The sequence below is a fragment of the Danio rerio genome, chromosome 22 (genome assembly GCF_052040795.2).
Source record: "Danio rerio strain M-AB ecotype USA chromosome 22, GRCz13ab, whole genome shotgun sequence".
Lineage (NCBI taxonomy): Eukaryota > Metazoa > Chordata > Actinopteri > Cypriniformes > Danionidae > Danio > Danio rerio.
In genome coordinates, this window is record NC_141042.1 from 17,909,986 (window position 1) to 17,934,443 (window position 24,458).

General features: G+C 34.9%; 1 protein-coding gene across 2 annotated transcripts in view; it reads left to right on the forward strand.

Moving 5' to 3' along the window:
- Positions 1–24,458, forward strand: part of rabgap1l (RAB GTPase activating protein 1-like) — a 151,108-nt gene that overhangs the window by 101,382 nt on the left and 25,268 nt on the right. Inside the window, exons 16-19 of one of the 2 annotated variants that reach the window (XR_015521873.1) lie at positions 531–714; positions 5,501–5,687; positions 14,072–14,113; positions 24,167–24,295. Coding sequence is in view for 1 of the 2 variants with exons in the window: in XM_087304168.1 (XP_087160294.1) it covers positions 531–656; positions 5,544–5,687; positions 14,072–14,113; positions 24,167–24,295 (441 nt within the window). In the remaining variant the exon portion in view is untranslated. The remainder of the gene's footprint in view (positions 1–530; positions 715–5,500; positions 5,688–14,071; positions 14,114–24,166; positions 24,296–24,458) is intronic. The other variant, XM_087304168.1, reaches the window with a different exon arrangement.

Below are 24,458 nucleotides of genomic sequence, written 5' to 3' on the forward strand. Positions count from 1 at the left end.
AAATCAATAATAGCCTTAAAGAAAAATCTTCTGCATAATGACTTTTAATTACAATAATGATAATAATACTTCAGTTATAAAATGGGTAACACTTTATTATGATGGTCCATTTGAGCATTAGTAGACTGTCTACTGATCCTTCAACAAACATTCAACTGACGATAAGAAACTAATCTAAGTACATGTCAACTTACACTAACTCTAACTCCAAACTAACAGTCTACTTATAGTCTATTGAGAATTAGTTGGCATATAGATGCAATGTAACTTAAATTCAACAAACAGACCATCAAAATAAAGTGTGATCATAAAATGTAATATATTTAAGACTTTACTTTTAACTACACTTTACAAACCCGCTGGGTATTCCTTTAATTTCGCACACATACTTCTGAATAATGAATACATTAAACAGTCTATTTCTAGTCTTAAGAGCGAGTGAAACACTCATGCTACTGATGGGTTGGTTGTGTTCATTGCAGCCTGATCATCCAGAAATCATGAATATCTCTGTCACTGTTTCTTTTTAGATGCCTGAGGAACAAGCATTCTGTGTGCTGGTGAAGATCATGTTCAACTATGGTCTCAGAGAGCTTTACAGAAACAACTTTGAAGATCTTCATTGCAAGTTCTACCAGCTGGAGCGCCTGCTACAGGTTTGCTCTTTGCTTTCTGAGTAGTGCTGCGCTACAGTATAGATTGCTGTGAGGTTAAGTGTGATTGTCACACAAAAGACTGATTTTATTAAATATGTATAAGCTGGACTTTTGAGCTGAGCACAAACACAGTGCTGGATTTCAGCACGTCTTGCATTCTTTTGCTACTAACCAATAAAAATAAAGACTTAATTTTCAGTTGAACTTTCAGTTAAACCTTTAAGACAACTAATTGTAAAAATGACATGACATGAAGAATTTTATACAATATTACAGTTTGTGTTTTACAGCACAGCAGTTAGAAGTATTTTAGTCTCATGTTTTTTTTTAAGCTACAGTTCTCACTATTAACAAAATATTAATGACTTTTAGCTTAATAAACTTTTTTTTATTAATAAGAAGGTAATAAACCACTAGTTAATAGTGACAATTGATGCTTAAACTAAAGTGTACCATTATTTCTTATTTTAATATTATTTAATTGCAAGTTTATATTTCATAATTTGACAATGTCATAACTGTGAGTTTATATCACACAATTGCAAGTAATAAAAACAAGGGTGATTTGCCATAGTACGTCTTTTGGCTCTATTTGATCTAGGCACAGAGTCTAATGCACATGGTACAAAAGCATTAAGAGCGTGTCCGTATCCACTTTTGCTATTTTAGGATGGAAACATACTGTTCGCACATGGTCTAACAGGGTTGAGCTTATTCTCTTAATGAGTTATAGGTGTGTTTTGAGCATAATGTGCATTAAAATTAATCTAAGTCTCATTTCCCATTCCCTTTAAGAGTCGGTTGCGTGATGCCATTGCACATTTGCTGTTTACATGGCGGACTTTGTAAGTGGAAAAACTGAACGCTTCACTTGCGAAAAAACAGTTAAACAGACCATCTGTGGTGTGAGGATAAAGAGCAAGCCTCCTCCATTCGGTGTCTTTCTCTTTACTTTTACTCTTGACTCTACTCCTTGACTGTCATGGATAAGGAAACAGTGTTGTACGCACTCCACTAAAGACATCCATTAGCCTACATATTTAATTTTGTTTGTTTAGTGCAAAGATTTGTTTCTAAACCTTTTCTAGATTCAGTTCTAATTTCCAGCCAACGAATAAATGAACAATAATAACGAAGTGTGGTAAAAAAACTAAGTTACCTGTATATCCATACACACCTATTAACCTATATGGTTCAAAACCTGACAGTTAAACGAATCTAAGCTTGTTTTTATTAAAACAAATATAAATATGCATATAATAAATAATACTACTAGTAATAATACCATTATACAAAAGTAATGTGTCATAAACTGAAAATAACCCACAAGGGTAAAGAAGGCATGGAGGCAGTGGTTTTCATATTTATGTTGAAAATAGTACTTTTTGTAGTATTTTAATCCTTTTATTCTTATTCATTTGTGTGTATTAAGCAATGTGTAAGTGTTTAAGGCGCACAACTAACGTGCCCTGCGCTGGACTTTAGACCTGCTTTCAGCTGGTTTATTTAACAGTCTATTTTAGTTACTCAAAATAGCAACACTCCAACAATGCGCCTTAACACGCCTCCTTTCTAGACCACAACACCCATGAGTCTACAAAGCGGCGCAAATGGATTTACAATTTAAACAATATGGCGCAACTGGGAAAATTAGGCTCACATTATTGCACCGGGTGTATGATATATTATTGCTCAATTCAGAAATAACAGTTTAAATTGCGAGATAAAACTCCTAATTTTCACTCACAATTGTGAGTTTATCTCTTAATTCTGAAGAAAAAATGTGAATAAGACTTTCAAGATTCAAACTAAGAATTGCAGAAATGACCATGGTCAGTATTGAGACCTCTTGCAATTTTATATATTGGTTTATTTTTATGTTGTAAATTTACAATTTTATGTGTAGTACATTATAGTAAAAAATTAGAAGTGCACAATATAAAGCCTAAAATTGCTTAATGTATGAATGAATTAATCGAAATATGCAGATAAAACTATGAATTGTAGGAAATAGTCAAAAAAGTCAGAATTGTGAGCTATAAACTACAAGAATTGTGCAAATTGTTTATATAAATTGCGCAATTTTGCCAAATAATTTTTTCTTCAGAAAATGACAATAAACAAGTGCAAACTGAGATATGAACTCGGGAAGTCACAATTGTGAAAAAATAAAGTCAGACTGATGAGACATGAACTCAGGATTACAATAAAGGTCAGAATTGCAAGAAAAATGCTCTTCAATATCAAGTAATCTAGCCATTTCTTTTTTTTTAATAATATTTCTGTATTTGCATGTGTTGTGGGAATTTGTTATCTAATGGATGATGATGTGTTTTCTAAACTTGCAGCACAATTGAGTTCTCTCAGCCACCATACAGAATTAGGAGGCGAATGCAATGTCCATTTCATGCTGACTTCAAACTCTGTTCGCTTTATAATTACCAAAAGTAGTTTGTCTTAGTTCTTGTAAAGTGTAACTAGTAAATCTGGCCCTTAGTCTGCAGTGTAAGCGATGGTCGTATTGTGAGCTGTTACCCCCAGCACACTGGAAAATGAGTTTTAATTTTGTGCTTAAATTCAATCAGCCTTGAAGTATCCCTCTTTCAGTGATAAACTCAACCTGGTTAGAATCGACTAGCTCTGCTACTACAAGAGTGTTAGTATCGATCAGGAAAACGTGCTGTACACCACTCTGTGGAAGAATTCCCATTTCTTGGTGTCGTTTCCTCTACATGTGTTAATGTAACACTCTCACCTCCTCCATCTACCAATGCACCACAGAAAAAAGTGCTCCAGAAGAAAAGGTCTCTTTGAGATGCTGAATTAAGATGTGCCTTTGTAAATGTCGGTTACCTCTTTGATTTATTCTCTGCATGGTCTCTGAATACATACTTTTCCCTATTCAATCATTTTTTACTTAAGGTTATTGCACACTGAATTAAAAAATTTCGTCCATCATTTTCGCACGTTAAAAAATACATTCGAACTTGCGTTGTGTGAATCGTATTAACACACTGCCTCTGAATTTTCATCCTTAATACAAAAATTCGAACCAGGTTCGATTTTTAAAATTAATTAATTTATTTTTTTGCATCCCAAAAAGAGCTTCGAGGGGAGTATTGACAGTTCAGTACCACTGTACAAGCGAAAAGCTAAATACAGAATGCCGTTTGGTTTGTGTTTATACATTTGACGTACTGCTCATAGACATTATGATAGAAAGCATGTTTCACTTTTGGTCCATTGCTTCGACACATCAACGTGGCTGCCATCTATGTTAATGTCTATAGGCACAGCCAGTCTCTTCAGGATTTGTTAACGTACGTGAATGTGTGACGTATCACAAGCAATGTATCAAAATTCCACTGATTTCCTGAAATAGGCTAAACTTTGCATTTCGGAATAATCCAGCACAGATCTTTGATAATGAGCTGAACTTTGAACACAATATAGCCTGTTCCTCTTTCTTTTTCTACTTTGGTGAAGAGAGGAGAACGTATCACTGCTTAAACTGACTCCGAAATGTTTTGTATTTTTTTGTAATGGATGAATTAATATGCATCGGACTCGTTGTGCAAGGTTTGTTTACGTGACATTTTGCGCATTTGAATACAAAAAAAAATGCATAAAAATACAAGTGGTGCTGGCTGCAGAGCCATTTGGGCGAGCTGAGCTCCAGCGAGGGGGAGCTTGAGCTTGAGCTCCACCTTTTTTGCACTTCTTCTACGAGTGATTTCACTGGGGGTAGGGTTAGGGGTGGGGTTGGTGTACGCATTAAAACAGCTTACAGGAGGCAGAGCGAGAGCTCATGCTCCCCCTCGCTGGAGCTCAGCTCTGCTCTAATGGCTCTGCAGCGAGCACCCTCTCTAAAAATATCAGACTTCAGTGCGCAAAGTCCTTTAAAGTTATGATTTAAATAAACCTCTAAAATTGGCCTTTAAAGCTAAATATTAATGTTTTCTCTAATTGTGTGGTTTGTTGAGTTTTATATTGAATTGTATTTTTTTGTTTGTATAATTTGTAATTTGTAGCATCTTCATGATTTCGTTTTTCTTCAGTCATTTCATATATTCATTTTATTTGTTTTCATTTTAGTTCAGGTGGTACATTTTGCCCATTATGTTTAGATATTTTGTGTTAATTTGTCTTTTCATTTCTTTAAAATCCCCTTAGGAAAGCATTAAATATTTTAATTAATGATATTTTCTATAATCTCAGAGCTTTCATTTACATAATTTAGAAACTTTTGCTTTATAAACATACACACACTTATGAACATTGAGTATTGTTTCCAAAAGTGCTACTTTTTCATTATTATTATTATTTTTTTTAATCTAAACACACTCTTGTAAAATAGACATGACCACACACTTGGATCTTGTGTCTTTTAAAGCACCTCACATGAGCGCCATGTTTTTAAAACCCAGCCTCAAGTTAAAAGAATTTCAACTTCTGGATGTAGCGTCGCACATCAATATCAAGTCCAAAGCAGTGGGATAATCAGAAAAACTCATAGACCTATCCATCCATCCATCCTTCTATCTGTGTCTGTCTGTCCGTCCTTCGTTTTGTTTTGTTTCTTTGTTTATCTATCTAACTGACTGTTTGTCTTTGTCCATCTGTTAGTCATTTTTGTCATATTTCTGTCTGTTTCTTTTTATCTCTCTCTCTATTTATAGCCAAAATCTGCAGGAAATCTGAGGCAGTTTTTAAAAATACCTTATTTCGTAAAATTCGTAAAGTCTGCTTGATGTTTGCCTTAAATTTAGCAATCATAAAATCACAAATTTCTGGAAGCACTGCTCAACACACAAAACCGCTGTCAGGCTTTCTGTTGACTACAGGTCATGCTTTTCCCCTGCACTAACCGTCAGTGTTTCTCTCCAGGAGCTGCTGCCGGACCTGTGGTCTCACTTCCAGGAGCTGAACTTGGAGGCTCACATGTACGCATCCCAGTGGTTCCTAACACTGTTTACCGCCAAGTTCCCTCTCTGCATGGTCTTCCATATCACCGACCTGCTCCTGTGCGAGGTGATACATCCTCCTCTAATCACAAAATCACAGTAACCAGGGCCTGACCAGGTCCTTTAACCAATGAGGTGTCACTGCGGGTAAAAATAAGAAGCGAATCGCAACATAAATAGAAACCGAGCCATTGGCTCTTTTTCACTCACCGTCTATACAGTTGTAAATCTCTGTTTTAGTGTGAAAAGTACACATTTAGATGTACTACTCATTGTACACATGATTTTTGAATACTGGTACAACAGAGAATATTTAATTGCAGGGCCGGATTTGTCAACATTAAAATGAGGTAAGAATAAATGTGTGATTTACATATCCAGAGGTGTGCTGGTATGTAACTGTAGTTGCCATACTATAATCTGGTAACTGTAGATTTAGAAAAAAAAAAAGATCATTTGTGTCTGATGTAGATATTACTGTGGTTTATCATTTAACTTCATTATGAGTTTCAAACTGTTAATGCATTTAGTAAATATTTCTGTTGATTTATAAAAATACTGTTTATTTTGATTTGAACACATGTATTAGTCTTTTATTTATTAACTTTTACACACAGTGCATGTAAAAATATGTTGTGAAATTGCAGTAGCTTCAAAACGATTCTTTAACATACTTTAAAATTGCTTTAAATTCTATATGTACTGTGATTAATAGTAAATGTAGTACTATATGTAAATAGTGGGTAAAATAATTTCTTTACATAACTCTGTAAAACTAATATTTTTACAATTCTTAGTCTAATTCTGACTTGGGTTGGGTATCGCTTGAGGTTATTTTAATACCGGTGCTAAATCGATACTTTTAAAACAGTACTGGTGCCTAAACGCTCCCTGAACTGATACTTTTGAGCCAAAAAATTATTTGACAAAAAATATATATATTTTAATCATTATAAATAAACAAAATAATTCTATATTTATACTTTATCATTTTAAAGTTTAAAGTATACATCAACTCATATTTTATATATTTGAATTGCATTAATTTATTTCTTTTGATCATTTGTTTGTTACCATGAATGCAAGACTTGCATTATGCAGTTAACATTACATTAGCTTACTACTAACCTGTGGAAAGGCTGTCATCGAAATCAGTGAGCTCCTTTTTTTCTTGGGTTGGGGCTTGTGACTATGTTTACATGGACATGAGTAATCTAATGATTTGCCTTTATCTGAATAAGACACAATAATATGATAAGGGTGTTTCATGTCCTTGAGTTTTGAATGTTCCTTTCATGATTGTGTTACATGTTATAGCACACACATCCATTAAATTCATTGCGTCACAGGGTTATCCAGGTTTTCTATGCAGTTTTTGTGAACAATTGTTTTTATTATTTCAGTTTTTGTTTTATATAGAAAGCATACAGCATATGACTAAATCGTAAAACAACCCTGAAATTCCCCACCCAGGTACACTTGCTCTATAATAACAGAAGTAGGTGTGGGTGTGTGTGGTCCTTTAAGGTAATCTAAAATCGCTGTTTACATGGTAGACTCTTAATTAAAGTATTGTCTTAATCATATTAAAATCGGAGGATTGGTGTCCACAAATGTAGTCACTGCAAGTGCTAGATGATGTCGAAAGCTGTCAAAGACAGTGCATTCCTCTGCCTTTAAGTTTATTCCCTGTGCCCTCAAAATTTCTCAAAGTTTCTCACCTTACACACAATTTTAGTAAAGCATATGCTTCACGTTGGTGTCAGAATCCTTGCTTGTAGAATATAGCCACATATTGGATCGCTTAGTTTAAGCAAATTAGATGAATGCAATCATGCATGTTGATGAAGGGAGTCACTCACTAGATGCAACATACTGCACCCTTTGCCTTCTGTCTCTAAGCAGCTACCTATGTGTGCCTATGTGTGCCTTTGATGCACCCCTTTATGTTTCTTATGTCAAGTTCAAATGTTCAAATGATTTCTGTAGCTAGTAGAATCTTTTTAAAAGTAAGATGCTAATGGTCTAATCCAATTCAATGATTTATGCTAAGCTAAGCTAAAAGTGCCCTCACCAGACCCAGAGATCGGCTGAATGGATTAAAAATGGTAAAACTTAATCTTTTAACTCTAGGACAGTTGTAAAATGAGCTGATTTTTTTAAACAGTGTAGTTTTACTTTAAAGAAACAAATGTGTCATTTCTTTCTGTTTAATATATGAAAAATCCATATTTTTTTCCTAAGCAAACACAGTCAGCTTTTGAACAGCGGATAAAATCTGAAGGAAAAGTTTGCTTGTTTCTAAACTTCTTGAACTCTGTTAGATTTCCCAAAGCATGCATCCTTGACTTCTCAGAAATGGGCTTTGTGTCTTTCTGAAAGAAACGCTTCGACCTTTCTGCTCCTCTGAGAGCTTTTCCTTTTTATTTTTTTTCCCCATTGCTTTCATTGAGCGTCTGTAGTAGCCCGAGGCCAGACAATTAAAAGTTTCCTCAGCCTGTCTCAGTCAATGAATCGCATGATGAAAATCTGTTAGATGCTCCTTCCCTCCTTCTCTCTTTCTCCATCTATCAATTCATCTCTAATTCATTAGCACTCCTCCGCCTTTTAAGGCTCTTCCTCTAATGTTGAGTAACTCGTTGTCATCCTGGTCTTTCACATTCATTCGCTAACCCTCATTCATAATTTCATTTTAGTCAACTTGAGTTTTTTGTTTTCTTTGTGTTCTAAGATTAATCACAATGTAGAAAACTCGTTTCAGATGAGAGTCAGTATTTACAAATATAAAAATATATATTTAAATGTGTTGTGATGTTTGACAAGATTAAAGCTTTTCATTTTTTTACTGTATAGAAAATGTAAATACTGATTTTGCTAGTTTGCATAATTTTGCTATTAATAGATTGTTTTGGTTGTTTGATAGTTTGGATGATTATTATATTAATTAATAAATGATTATAAATATTAAATAACATGTGAGTTATTAATAGCATATCAATATTATTATATTAATTAATGTTTGTATTATTTGTATTATATTATAGTTATTCTTATATTATGCAAGTTACATATATTTAACTATAGACTCTAATTTATTTGTTTTTATTATGTATTATTAGTTTTATTTAATATTATATTTTTTATTTAATTTTATCTTTTTTATGTTTTTTATATATATATATATATATATATATATATATATATATATATATATATTATTTTGTAATTGATTTTATATTTAATTATATATTCATTTTTATTATTTATTATATGTTATTAATTTAATTTTATTATATATATTTTATTTTACATTATATTTAATTTTATTTAATTATATATTTTTGTGTATTATTTGTTAAATGTATTTAATTTAATTTTAATGTATTTTAATTTTATTTCATATTTTATTTTATATTTAAATTATTTTTATATTATTTTATATTTAATTTAATTATATATTTAATGTATTAATTTATTTTATTGTTAACTTTTTATTTTAGCATGGCACACTTACACACTACTACCATAATTTTAATTGATTCATGTTTATTTACCATATTTCATTTTAAAATAGTATTATATTGTGTGGTATTGTATTAAATGTTGTAGTATTATATTATATTATATTATATTATATTATATTATATTATATTATATTATATTATATTATATTATATTATATTATATTATATTATAAAGTGCTAATTGCTATATGTTATTATATTTAACTACATATTTTTAATCAACTTTTTATTTTAGCATTTCACTCTTATGCTATAGTACCACAATTTAACCTTATTCATGTTTATTCACAATATTTTATATTGTATCATATTGTATTACTTTTTTTTATTATTTAATGCATTTTTTTTTTGTATATTTGTATTATTACATTATATTTTCTATTTTTTTTTTTGCTATTACACTAGTGCAACTCCTGTTCCATTGCTGTAACTTTTTTTTCCCTGTGCCTCATTATGTTAATGTAGGCAAATTGCTCCATTCACTCTGCCCGATTGCAAACGTAAACTCTAACACTTTCACTCATACCCACAACAACCATCAATCATGGCATGTCCACTTGCCTTTCAAACCCAGTATTTCTTGCATAACCAAAAACGTCCACCACTAAAGTCTTATTCTCCCTCAACAAACACAAACACACTAATATGCCCCCCTGCGATCTCTATTTAGCCCCCCAGCGCCATCTAGAGCCTGTCGGGAGCAGCTTGGTTGTTATTAATAGCTACGGCTGGTTATTTTTAGCTCAGTGTTGCCATGTGAGCAGCTTGTGGAGGCGATGCTCGAGACGGGTGTTTCCATGCGGAGCTGAAGTCAGCATTGCTTCTCCACTCGCCACTGCGATGCCACCTGCGCCCCTATAACACACACACACACACACACACACACACACACACACACACACACACACACACACACAAAAATACACGCATTCAAGCACATACACTCGCTTACACACATATATCCACACACACAGTCACTTACATTTTTGGTTTGCTATCCTTGTGAGGACTCTTCATAGACATAATGATCTTTCTACTGTGGAAACTGTAGATTTTGCCCCTTATTTCCCTAAACCCCCTCATAGACCCTCAGTTTTACATTTCATCATTTATAAGGGTATTTATTTACCGACGGGGACCACAATTTAGGCCCCCATTGTGATGCAAGTCCCCATAAGGCTTCCACCAGATATAAAGACATACACTTACAAATATACTCATGCACACAAGCACACTCACACACACAACAGACACTTCATTCAAACAAACACACATGTACACACACGCACACTGACCCAACATACACAAAAATATACACAAATACACAGAAATTTCACACACACACATGCACACATACAAACACCACACAGACACAAAATACACACAAATGCATGCACACATACTAAAACCCACACTCAAACAAAAAACACACATGCACTTGCACACACACACACAAACACATAAGCACCTGCACACACATAAACAAACAGACACATTTACAGACACATCATGCAAACACGCGCACACTGACCAAATACACACAAAAATATACATACATACAAATAAGTTTGTATATACATGAATAAAAACGCACACAGACACAAAACACACATTCACACAAAGTTGCACACGCACTTAAAAACACTTGTATACAATGCGCTAGCACACACACAAAAACCCACACTCACAAACAGAAACACTTATGCACTTGCACACATATAAACACATATGCACTTGCACACACACAAACACACACATAAACAAAAACACACACATTTACAGACACATCATGCAAACAAAAACACATTTACACCCACACAGGCACAAACATACACAAAAGTGTACAAAAGTACACAGAAATGTGCACACACACACATACTCACAAACACAAACATTCACACACTCGCACACAGCAACACAATGCACTTGCACACAAAAACACACACTCAGAAGCAGAAACACACAAACACACGGAAACACACAATCACTCATACACAGAAAAACACACACCTTTACAGGCACACACTTTGACACAGAAGCACACATGCATTTGCACACACACAAACACACATTCTTACAAACACAACACACAATTGCACACACACAACTTCACATACACACACACAGACACACACACAAACTCGCAAACAAAAACACAAATGCACTTTCATGCACACAAACACTCACTCAAACACACACACACACCTTCACAGGCACACTCACACACAGAAACACACTCACAAACATAATTACACACTCACCCACACATACTGTACAAACACAACAAACTTCACATGCACACACACATGTACTTGCAAACAAAAACACACATGCACTTGCATGTACACAAACACTCACTCAAACACACACACAAACACACACGCACACACACACACTCCTTCACATCGCACACTCAGAGAAAGAAACACACATGCACTTGCACACGCAAACACTCACACAAACAGAGAAACACACACTCACAAACAAAAACACACATGCACTTGTGCACACGCACACACCCTCACACACACCTTCACATGCACACACTCAAGAAGAGAAACACATGCACTTTCACACATACACACACACAGACACACACACACACAGCCTGTCAGTCCACCTGAGCACAATAGCTCTCCTCCTCCTTCAGCTGCTGTCACTCCTACACGTTCAGCTCTTTGTATGAATCCAGCTATTTTAGGAAATGCAAATGCGCTCGACATCACGCTTGCCGCTTCTAGTAGAGCGCAAAAACAGCCCTGCAGCTCTTCTGAAACCATTTAACACAACGCACTGCAGGTGAACCTGCTCCAAACACTCACTCCGTCTCATCATACTAATCAACAGTTGACCGATTACATCAACAATTGCAAACATTTGCTGTATTACAAGCATCTACAGTGTTAGTTTTAAAAATACAATAAATATGCACTAATTAATAAACCATTAAATATGCACTAATTAATAAACAATGAAGTATGCACTAATTAATAAATAATTACACACGCATCAATGTCATTATATAAATTGACAGAATGGACCTTATTACAGTTAAAGAGAAAACAACATATCTTAGTTTTTATTTTTAAAGCTTTAGATGGTAAATTACCACAGTATACATCTAGTTTGTTGGAGTTCTAATCAAATACTTACAATAGCAGATCAGCAGATATACTCTTACTTAAGATGCCATTTTTTTTCACACAGAGTTCGGTCGATCTGCATTCTGTATGTATGCTCCATATGTATGGTATGACCTTCAAGGTATACTATATATGAAATCCGTACCATCTATCGATATATTCAAAAAAGACTCGATTTAAAACAGTGCACATGTTTTAACAATTGATTATGGTTTACTATTAAAATATTAAAATAATTACTTAAAAATATACTATTTTTGTGTGTGTTTATGCGTTGTGATATATATTTTGTAACTCTGTCCTATGCTACCTGTCTTGACCAGGTCTTCGTGGTAGAACAGATATTGTATCTCAATGGGTCCTTGCTGGTGAAATAAATAAATTGATTAATTAATGAAATATGCGATCATTTAATATATATACACTATAACATATATAATATAAATACAATATAATATTACATATTAAACTTAATGGATTTTTATATTTTATATCTGTAGATTGATGCAAATTATATATGAACAAATCCCTGTGTAAAAACCTTCAAAGTAAACCACCTGACAAAAGTCTTGTCGTCTATTCAAGTTTTAGGATCAACAAATAATAACTCGACTTTTAATTGATCATTTGGTATCAGAAGTGGCATATATGAAAGGCCAAGGTTTCTAGATTATTTGACCAAAATAAAATATAATCATGCCTTCATTTTTGCTTAGACAAAAGTCTTGTCACTTAAAAGAAATAATGTACAGTATTGAATATAACGTCATTGTGAAAAAGATTTCATATTGTGTATGACTCCCATGAGCTTGGAGGACTGCATCTAAACATCTCTGCAATGACTCAAATAGCTTAAAGTCATCTGGAATGGTAAAAAAGCGTTCTTGCAGGTCTCTCAGAGTTCATCAAGATTCTTTGGATTCATCTTCAATGCCTCATCCTTCATCTTACCCCAGACATGCTCAATAATGTTCATGTTGTCTGGTGACTGGGCAGGCCAATTCTGGAGCACTTTGACCTTCTTTCCTTTCAGGAACTTTGATGTGGAGGCTGAAGTGCTGTATGAGAAGGAGCGCTATCCTGCTGAAGAATTTGCCCTCTCCTGTGTTTTGTAATGTAATAGGCAGCACAAATGTCTTATTACCTCAGGCTGTTGATGTTGCCATTCACTCTTCAGATCTCTTGCATGCCCCCATACTGAATATAACCCCAAACCATGTTTTTTTCCTTCACCATACTTGACTGATTACTCTGAGAATCTTTGGTTCATGCGGGTTCCAAAAGGTCTTTTTCAATATTTGTGATCATTGGGATGCACTAGAAGTTATCCCAACTAGAAGTTTATTATTTGTCGGTTTTACAGCTGGGATCAACAAGACTTTTGTCAGATTGTGTACAGATATGAATGAAACTGTGTGTGTTTGTGTTTGTAAAGCTGCTGAAATGGAAATTTAAGACTCAAAAGCTCATTTTGAGAAAAACAGCCTCAAAAATGTGTATTGCTGTTAAACTATTTAGGCACAGATTGATCAAATTTCATCAACGAAAGACTTAAAAGTATATTTTTTATGTTTTCTCTTAATTAGATTTGCATAGTACTTTATAAAAGGGCAGAAAGACTCTCAAACTAACTTGGCAGGTGCATGAATAAAAATAGTTTTCAAATTGTGATCTTCTGTATTACAGTGAAGTGTTTTGCTGTTTTGCTCTAGGCGGTTTGCTGTTCAGATGTTGTGGCCTTGGGAGTGTGTGTGTGTGTAATTGTTTTTTTAATTTCTTCACAGGGATTGAACATCATCTTCAATGTGGCGCTGGCTCTCCTTAAGGTACTAAAGCTTATAAACATTACTTTTCCTTGATTGTTCTAAAATGAAAGGAAATTAAATCTGATCAAATAGGCCAAATGGCAAAGTTTTGCTTAATTTTGAAATATTGAATTGGTTAGAAATAAGGGGGAAATGCTATGCTTACCATTATTTTATTTATTTATTTTTCACGTTTATTTTTTCATCATTATATTATAATATATTATATTATATTATATTATATTATATTATATTATATCTTAATAAGATTAGTTTCTACATTGTTACATATTTTTTTAATTTATTGTCATTATTCTAATTTGAACTGTTAGCTAGCAATAGTTTTATCATGAGCAGTGTTATTGTGTTTATATTCTATTGTCATAGTCATAAATATAAGTTGGCTTTTATATTCAATTTTAAAACATTTTCATTTTTACTTTAGTTTTTTTATAACTACCATTTTTTTCATATTTATTTTCTCATAGTTTGTATCAATATTTTGCGTTATATTTTTATTTTATTCATTTTTGCTAAAACAATATAACTAAAAACTATATATATAAAATTCTGACTTCAACTATATATATATATATATATATATATATATATATATATATATATATATATATATATATATATATATATATATATATATATATATATATATATATATAGTTGAAGTCAGAATTTGTTGAACGAAAGAACCATCTTTATACAAAAGAACAAACCATCTTTATACAATAATTGCCTAATTACCCTAACATGCCTAGTTTACCTAATTAACCTAGTTAAGCCTTTAAATGTCACTAAGCTGTATAGAAGTGTCTTGAAAATATCTAGTTATTAAAACTATTATGTTTGGAAATGTTCTGAAAAAATCTTCTCTCCATTAAAAAAAGAAATGTGGGGGGATAAACAGGGGGCTAATAATTCTGACTTTAAATAAACACACACACACACACACACACACACACACACACACACACACACACACACACACACACAAAAATAAAAAAAAATAAAATTAATGAAATTGTTTATCTGTACCCTGGTGCCTGCAAATCATAGTTGTTTTATTTTTATATATACAATAGTTCTGCAAGCAAAAAAATAAATAAATAAATAAATAAATAACAATACTGAGTCTGTCTCCCTCTGCTGCCCAGAATAAATATTGCCCTTTTGCAACCCAAATATTTCTGTCCAGAAATAAAGTATGAAAACATAGTATATCAGTCATTGTCTATATGATATATAATTATACAAATACTAATCGTCACGTATAAACACAGCCTACAAAATGCTACTTACAAAGACAATAAGCTCAATTTATCACTCTTTTTGTAACCACAAATGCCATTTGTCTTCTCATAAGATGCATTGTCTCGTTAACCCAGTGCAATAATGAATTTGATCCGGGCGTCTGGCTGCTGTCGGAGTGATGTATGCCTGCGTTCCGGATTGTTGTTGTGCTATTATTGATCATCAGCATCTTGAAGGGTGAAACTTTGTGCAGCTGTGGGCCTTTATAACTATTGGGTGTTTTTTTAGAGATTCACAACAAACTGATCACGTTTAGAGGTTATTTGTTCGAATGAGATCGACCTACAGGACCTGTATACACCTTTTTCCTGTGCGTCATGATGCTTTGCGTGATTTACGGTAGTAACCTCTTTTAAATTGTAACAATCATTTAAGAGTTTAAAAACTGGGGACCAACATGACATTAGTCCCTTTTACACAGTCATACTGGTAAATATCTGGTAATTTTCCGTAAAAGTCTGTACTGTATGTATAAAAGCATGTATTGGTCTTATATTCTTATTATTTTTCTTATTATAGTCTTATAATTAACTCCGAGGTAAACAACTATGTTACATGTGCATTTATCTGAAAATCACTGCCCAAACATTGAAATGTTCACCAGGCAATCAGAATTAAGCATTCACTTTCAGCAGATATTGAATTTTTAAAAATAACAACAGCAACACAAGTCTGTTCAAGCAAACTGATCACATTGGTAGGTGATTTATTTGAAGTAGATCATCCTATCTACCTTTTTCTTATGTCCCAAGATTTGTATTAATTTTGTGAGTAGCTTCCTTTAAATTGTAACAGTCAGTGAATTGATTTAACAAACAACGAAGTGACATTGTTCTTCTCACAGGGCATTCGTCCCATTTTTATAGAATATCTATAAGCTGGTGTGCTCCAAAGTTTGCATTTAGAAAAAATAAAACTGATATAAACATCCACAAGCTTGCAGTTTGTCACTTCCACCTAAGTGTTGTCATGGCTAAGTGTTGTGTTCACATGCTCAACAGAAATGACTGTGATTGGCCATGAAGGTCATCAGTTCACCGCACGTCAAAGTGCAAACACAGATACAGGCACACTGGAGCGTTTTAAAGTCGCGTATATCAGCTGGTCTGTCTGTAAGCCGACATATGAGCGATTCACTGATGAATCGACAGATCTTCAGGGATTTAAAATGCTTAAGTGTCCTTGTAGTTCAGTATCTTTATTTACACTTGGTAAACAGTAGTCCAGGGTGGTAAACATGACATTCACTGTCAATCAAAGTCATTTTTGTTTAGAATGTGAACACAATGGCCAATCAGAGGTGTTTAAAAACGCCTGAAAAATGTTAGCGGGACATGGATGTTTGTAAAACTTTAAATACCGATAGGTACTGAAATTCAGTATCGTGACAACACTACCGCCTAAATGGATCAACAATATTTCTTGATATCACCTCATACTTCATTCATTCAACTTCTGACCAATCAAATGCTCTCTAGTATTTAACATGCCCCGCCCCTTTCAATATGCTTCTTTTTTTCTTTGATGCGCTTTATCTCAACTGCTCTCACTGGCAGAGCTGTGGAAAAAAACTGCATTTGCTGTTTTTTTAAAGGGGATGAGCTACTACGTGTCCCGCCCTGTCTTTGTATTTCAGTTGAGATTACGTCAAATTTCGAATAAAAATTGCACATTTTAAAGCACTTCAAGGGGCCGATCACTCCGAACGTGCACAAAAACTTCAGAAACTCGCATATGGTCCAAGTCCCGTACTAGAAGGCGGGTTTTTTTCACCATATAATGATTGATGATTGGCTACTGTACTAGTAGACGGGGCTTTATTCACCATATTGACAGTTACACTTTTCCCCATTCAAAAAGATTTGAGTAGCATGTCTTGTTTATTCTATAAGCTGGGTCCCAAATGGTACACTATGCACTCATGTACTACATACTTATGCACTTACTGTACACACTCAACAGCATAGTATATGAATGTAGGGTTGTCCCAAATGGAACACAAATGTTTTTTTTTTTTTTTTTTTACTAAGCGGAGATTCAAATAGTTTCCCTGATGACAATTAACTGTTGCCAAATTAGTGAAATAAATGCCCAAACTACCAAATAATGCCTGTCATGAGTATAACTGCATTCACCACCGGGAGGCGCTATAATCCCTCTCTTAGGAGAGTACTGCTCTCACAATCCAAAATAAATAGTTATCTAACATGTGCGCCCGATAGCTCTGCCCCTTTAGCTACGTGGACAAAGCTGCGGTCGTTGAGTGAGTGAAGTGTCCATCATTCCAAACTTCATTTTATAGGTTGAGTGAGTGCATCATCCGGGTAATTAAAGTGCACTTACTATTTTTAGAATTTTCAGTGTAAACACACTATTTACACTATTTATAATACAAAATGGCATAGAATAGTGCATAAGTATGCGATTTGGGACGCACCTATAGTCTTTGGGAATATGTAATAAAACCTACTTGTGACTACCTGTGTGATTATCTGAAAATAACCACACAACTTAGAATATTCATCAGCCAGTCAGATACAAGCTGACTCTTATTAGTGTTAACAAATGATTTTCAGCAAAGCAAGAATGACCCCAAAATATCTATCAGTTTAAGCAAAACGATCACATTTGGAAGCACTTTGTTAGGATAGTATTGACCTATAAACCACACATTTATTGATAGACTCTTATAATGGTTTGGAATAAAGTGAATATATAGCTTCTGCTTCTTTAAAGTGCGATGTGTCATCATCTGTTGGCCAACACCGAAGCTTTTCCAGCAGTGTTTTTTTTTCTCAGCACAAATGCATTAGCCTAGTCCACGATGCCACACCTTTATGTAAGCAGCGCTGGCAGGATGACAAATGGTGCTAATGCAAGAGTGGCCTCATTGTGTCTGAGCCAACCTATAGAGAAGAAATATCCACTGATTTAATGTTGAGAAATAGACTGCTCTTCCCTCTTGTGTAATTACTGCTGAACAGTGATCTTGGGTTCCTTTTTAAGGCTCCAGGTGGAGGGGAAATATGAGGAGATTTGTGATTAAAGATCAAATCATAAAGACTGCTGCAGTCGCACTAGCTTGATGGTGGGATCATTTATCAGGTTTAAGAGCAACATTTTGTTTAGCTGTTTTGCCCAATTAGTTTTGACTAATGTCTTGTGTTGTTTATGTTAGAGTGCATATGAGGCATAAAGATATATAGTGATATTATGAACGTCGTAATTTCTAAAGCTGGCTTGAATCTGTGTAGTTTTATTTTGCTTTTATGCTCGTTTTATGTTTGAAAATTTGCTATATTTGTTCCAGTTGTAGACGTTATATTCTTCATTTTAATGATCTAGTCGCAAAGTCTAATGAGCATGGTTCAAAAGCATTAAGGGCGTGTCCGAAACCACTTTTGCTATTTTAAGCATGGAATTTGAGCATAACTTGCATTAAACCAATCAGATTCTTATCTCACATTAGCTTTCAGAGTCAGTTGCGTCGTGCCATTGCGCATTTGCTATTTACATGGCAGACTTTGTAAAGAAATTTGAGAAAACTGTTATACAGAACATCTGCGTGAGGATAAAAAATCGGCCTCTTTGCTTTCTCTTTACTTTTACTCTTTACTCTTTTACTTTGGTGGATAAGGAAACTGTGTTGTCAGGCTAATCGGGAGGACCGGGAGAATTCCCGGTGGGCCGGTCCATTTTTTGGCCGTGAGGGGCGGTGTCCCTAGCTGCTTGCGCTTTCAGCAATCACACTTTTTTTATTTATCTATTTATTTGACCATAGCCTCACTCTTTTTATTAATTATTTTATTTATTATTCATGCTGCGTTAAGACGCTGCGGACCAGAGTTTACACCCCATCCTGAGTAATTTATGTATTTATATTGAATTTTTTTTTCATTTTTAACGTTAAGACATAATACAGTTTGAGTTACTTATGTAGGTGTACATATTTCATTTTTATTTTTTGTGTGACCACTATTACAAAGGACTGGATATCTATAAATAATTTTGCACATAATATTTATTCAGATATTACAGGAAAGGACATTGTGATATTTTAAAGAATGGTGTTGGAGATTTAGCTACCCTTTAATGTTCTCATATTTATGAAAAACATTTGAAGTTCTAAAACAGCTGTTTGCTTGAAAAAGATGTGATAGTGTCATTAAAAACTAAATTGGAAATGACGTTATTTTAATATAGCCAGTCATGAACTGAAGTGGGCTGGTGTAAGGCTTGAAACTCCAGGGCTGAAAAGGAGTCCCACTCCGGCCCTGGGTGTTGTACGCACTCCACTGAAGTCATCCATTAGCCTACATATTTAACTTTTTTTGTTAAGCGCAAAGATTTGTTTCAAAACTATTTCTAGATTAAATTCTAATTTCCAGCAAACGAATAAACGAACAATAATAACGAAGTGTGGTCAAAAACACATCCGAAGTTACATCTGAACACCCGTCCTATGCCCCATATAGTGACACATACGTCTCCAAAACCCGACAGGTGGACAAATCTAAATTTGTTTTTATTAAAACAAATATAAATATGCATATAATAAATATTGCTAATAATATTATAATTATCAATTGCAAATTGTCATGAATAAACCAGGTAAGCCGCCTGAGATGGAGTCAGTAGTTTTTAGTTTTATGTAGAAAATAATTATTTTTGTAACATTTTAATCTTTTCAAATGCAAAGATATTTGTGTATTGCTGTACATCCTGTGTTTATTAAGCAATGTGTAAGCATTTGAACCCACATAAGTGCATAACTCTGCGCTGGACCTTAGACCTTCTTTTAAATGGTCAATCGCGCTGTCTATTTCAGTTCTTCAAAATAGCAATGTGCCTTAACACACTTCTATTTTAGACCAGCACACCTATGGGTCCACAAAGTGGCGCAAATGAATTTTCTATTTAAACAGCGTGGTGCAAAACATGAAAATTACTGTAGCTCTGGTCTGAAAATAGCAACGCATCGCACCTAACATGTCTTGCGCCTTATTGAGCCCGGTGTATGATAGAGCCAAAAGTCTTCTAGTAGGCATGTGTTTGGGTTGTTGATGTGACACTGCTTTGTTATTGTCACATTTGACAAAAAAGAACATAATTAGCATGTGAAATGCATGTAGTTAAACATTTCATTATCTTCCACTGACCTCTTGTTATAAAAATTGCTATTATTTAATATTTATAAATTTTTGAGGCAAATCTCAAAAACTGTCCTATGTTTGTGACTGTATCAAGCATAGTTCAATACATTATACAGCTCTTATAATTTAAAAAGAAAATTGTAAAATTTTAAAATATTTGCATCCATACATTTCTAAAAACATTTGAACTTACATTTATGTCATGTAATGTAATGTGTATTTTTATAGTGCGTAAATGAGTGGCCATATACCCAAAGAACTTCACAATCACGATCCACACTACCACCAGTGTGTAGCATCCGCTTGAATGACTGCTTACTGTTCACTATATTACAACTCCCACAGGCCGCAGGTTGAGCACCCTCTGCTGGTCTCCCTAACACCACTTCCAGCAGCAACCTAGTTTTCCCATGTGGTCTCTTTCATCAAGGTTCTGACCAGGCTCAGCTCTGCTTAGCTTCAATGAGTAACCAGTCCTGGGCTGCAGGGTGACATGGCTGTTTAGTTACTGAAAACCATGTCCTCAGGTTTGACACTGTATGCTATTCTAATTTTATATGTATGCTAATTTTAAATAGGCAATTCCACTGAAAACTTTAATTAGACAGAAGCTCCTGTTTCATTTTGGATAGAAGTTTTTACATATTTACATTTTTTGAACCATTGTAAAGTTAAGTTTTGTTTGCATTTGATGACACGGCTATTTGTTGAAAATGTCTGACAAGTCATGGAGGAAAACAGCATTATTCATGATTTCTTAAAAATAAATAGCATTGTATAAAGATAAGTGATTAACAATGAAGATGGAAAGAGTGCTCAGCATACTGTATACAAGTACACCCCTCACAAATATATCTTTAAACTCATATTTTTAAAAGGAAGCTATACAATATTATATTTGTGCATATACTGTACATTAGATTAGTCTGAAGCTTATCTAACAAAATAACATGGTGGCATAGTGGTTAGCACTGATTTGAGTCTCGGCTGGCATTTCTGTGTGGAGTTTGCATGTTATCCCCGTGTTGGCGTGGGTTTTCTCCGAGTGCTCCGTTTTTTCCACAGTCCAAAGATATGCACTATAAGTGAATTGAACAAACTAATTTGGTCGTAGTGTGAGTTTGTGTGTGAATGAATGTGTATAAATGTTTCCCAGTACTTGGTTGCAGCTGGAAGGGCATCTGCTATGAAAAACATATGCTGGATAAGTTGCGGTTTATTCCACTGTGGTGACCCCTGATGAATAAAGGGACTAAGCTGACGGAAAATGAATGAATGAAAATATAATTATAGTTTTGTATTTTTCTTTGGTCATTTGTGTATTTTTATTGCCATTTTTCTCACCGGTTAAATTCTAAAAAATCTTGTCAAATAGGTACTTTAGTATATGAAAATATTAGTCATCCTCTTTTTAAATGTAGGCTGAAGAACAGAGAAGGCAGGTGTACCGAAGCAGAGCACTGACTGATGCGTATGTGCGTGCAAGGAAGCAGGAGCTGTGCATTAATGGAGAGAGCATGAGTGAGGGAAACAAGAGGGGGTTGCACTGCCTTACTCCTATTGGCTAACCATTACGACATTCTCCCTGAAGGCTCTCATACCCCCTCCTCCTCCTCTTCCTCATTTCTCTCTCTCCTTTCTCTCTCTATACACCCCCCCACCAACACCTCGCGCTCTGTTTCTCCACATGTCCTCCTGCCAGTCCGCCTTTTCCCTTCGCAAGCAGTAGTTAGCATTTAGCATGAGTTACATTGGAGCCCGGACCATCATGTCCACTGTCCATTCGTCCACTGTCTCTGGTTCCCTTGCGACGCCCCTCCTATCTTGCTCTCCTCCTCCCTTTCCTCCACTCCGCCACCTTTTCTAGCATCGGCAGCATCTCTCGCTCTCTCTCTCTCTCGCGCTGTCTTAATCTCATGCTCTCGTCGACTCTCCCCATCGCCGCCGCTCAGACTGGCTCCATCAGCACCCAGAGCTGTACGAACCGAGGCCTGCAGACGAGGACAACAAACACCACCCCAGTCTTGCATCCCACACATTCTGGATTGGCGTTTGGGATGCTTGTAGACCTTGACAGGATGCCTGTTTGTTTACTCTTGACAAGAAGTCGCATCTTTGATGGAGAGCAGAATCTGAAAGCTTCACGTTTCTTCCATCCTATCGTTGTTTCTTGTTAGACGAGCGAAACACGGAAGACGTGCCGTCCGTCTCGACAGCACCACGCGACTCTCCTCCTGCCTTGTTGCCAGGCAACAGATTGCAAATTTGGGAGGAGCCAGCCAATAATCGACCAGAATCAGGGCGTTTTGTTTTGTTTTTTTGACTAAATTTTACTAGATTTAGTCAAATTTTACTAGATGTCTTTTTGAACTAGGCGTGGTCTCCGGTTGTGTTTACATTGCAGACCCAAAATGCATCAGTGTACGTCTAAATTCGCACTTTGGTTTTTGGCAACAAATTCTCACGCTTGTCGAATTGTGATCGAATGACAACGTCGCATTCGCAGAGACTGCGTTAGCGCCACCGAAGCAAACTTTTCGGAGCTTGGACGTCGTCAACGTGGCTGACTCCAAATCAGCCCCAGAGCCTCCATGGGAGGACGATGCAGGGGACTCTGGAGGGGCCCAGGAGGCTCTTTCACCTTTGACCCCGGAGAGGGACCTGCCTTCGCCTCTGTGGGCTCAGATTCCTCCTGCTGTGCGGAGACTGGAGGAAGGGGGCGCTGGAGAGGACAAGGCTGGACCGATCAATGATCGAACCGACAGGGTCATGGGGCTGTTAGGAATGGGTCACCGCCTGTTTGTGCCCCGACTGCTGGCGGTGAGGGGTAGCTACTACAAAAACAGTAGCTGTGTTTCTAACAGTAGCTTTTGTTTCTATGTGATATGTGGTGCTTGCCATGCTAGTTGTGCGGAATTCGTCTGTATTTATGTAGCTATTGTTTTTAATTGCCATCCTGTTACAGGCAATTTTGTTTTTGATGTAATAACATTATTGAGATATTTATTTTATTAATTACTTGAGGAATGTGATTATGCCTTAGGTTCACTTAATTTATTCAGACTATTTCTTTTATTATACCTGGTTATTAAACTACTATTAAAGTGACTTATTTTCTCTTCTCTTTTTTTGTCATATACATTTATTAATAAGGCTTTTATGCTTTGTATTTATTTGCAGCATACAAGCTATTATTTTTATTTGCACTGTCTTCATGACCTTTAATTTCTTAAGTTGCAGTATATAGACTGTTTATTTATTTATTTATTTTTTGCTTATAATGCTTTAAAGTTAATTTAAAATGCAGAGTTTTTTGTTTTTGTTTTAATGGGCTGAATAGATGTTTTTCAGTCATTAAATGATTAATATTTGCTTAATGCTGTTATTACCATATAATATTAGTACTTCCTTTTCCTACATATAGCCTCTGTATTATGATTGATACGATTTATGATTTAATGTAATGTGATTTACGGCATTATTTGGTCACAAAAGAGCAATGCATGCACAATGAGGAAAATCATCACCTAGCAAAGTTCCTGTTCAGGTTGTTTATAAAAACTGTTAACCAGTGTGTTCTTCTTTCTACATGCAGACCTCCAAGGAAGACCTGCTGCAGGCTGATTTCGAGGGTGCGCTGAAATTTTTCCGGGTCCAACTCCCGAAACGCTACAGGGCAGCAGAAAACGCTCGACGCCTTATGGAGCAAGCCTGCAATATCAAGGTAAACAATCATCAAAGCAAAATATCGGAAAGTGTTTATTTTATTTATTTATTTATTTATTTATTTATTTATTTATTTATTTATTTATTTTATTAAATGTTTTATTTTATTTATTTATTTATTCATTTATACCCTAGCTCAGATCTTTTGTTTTATTTTTTAT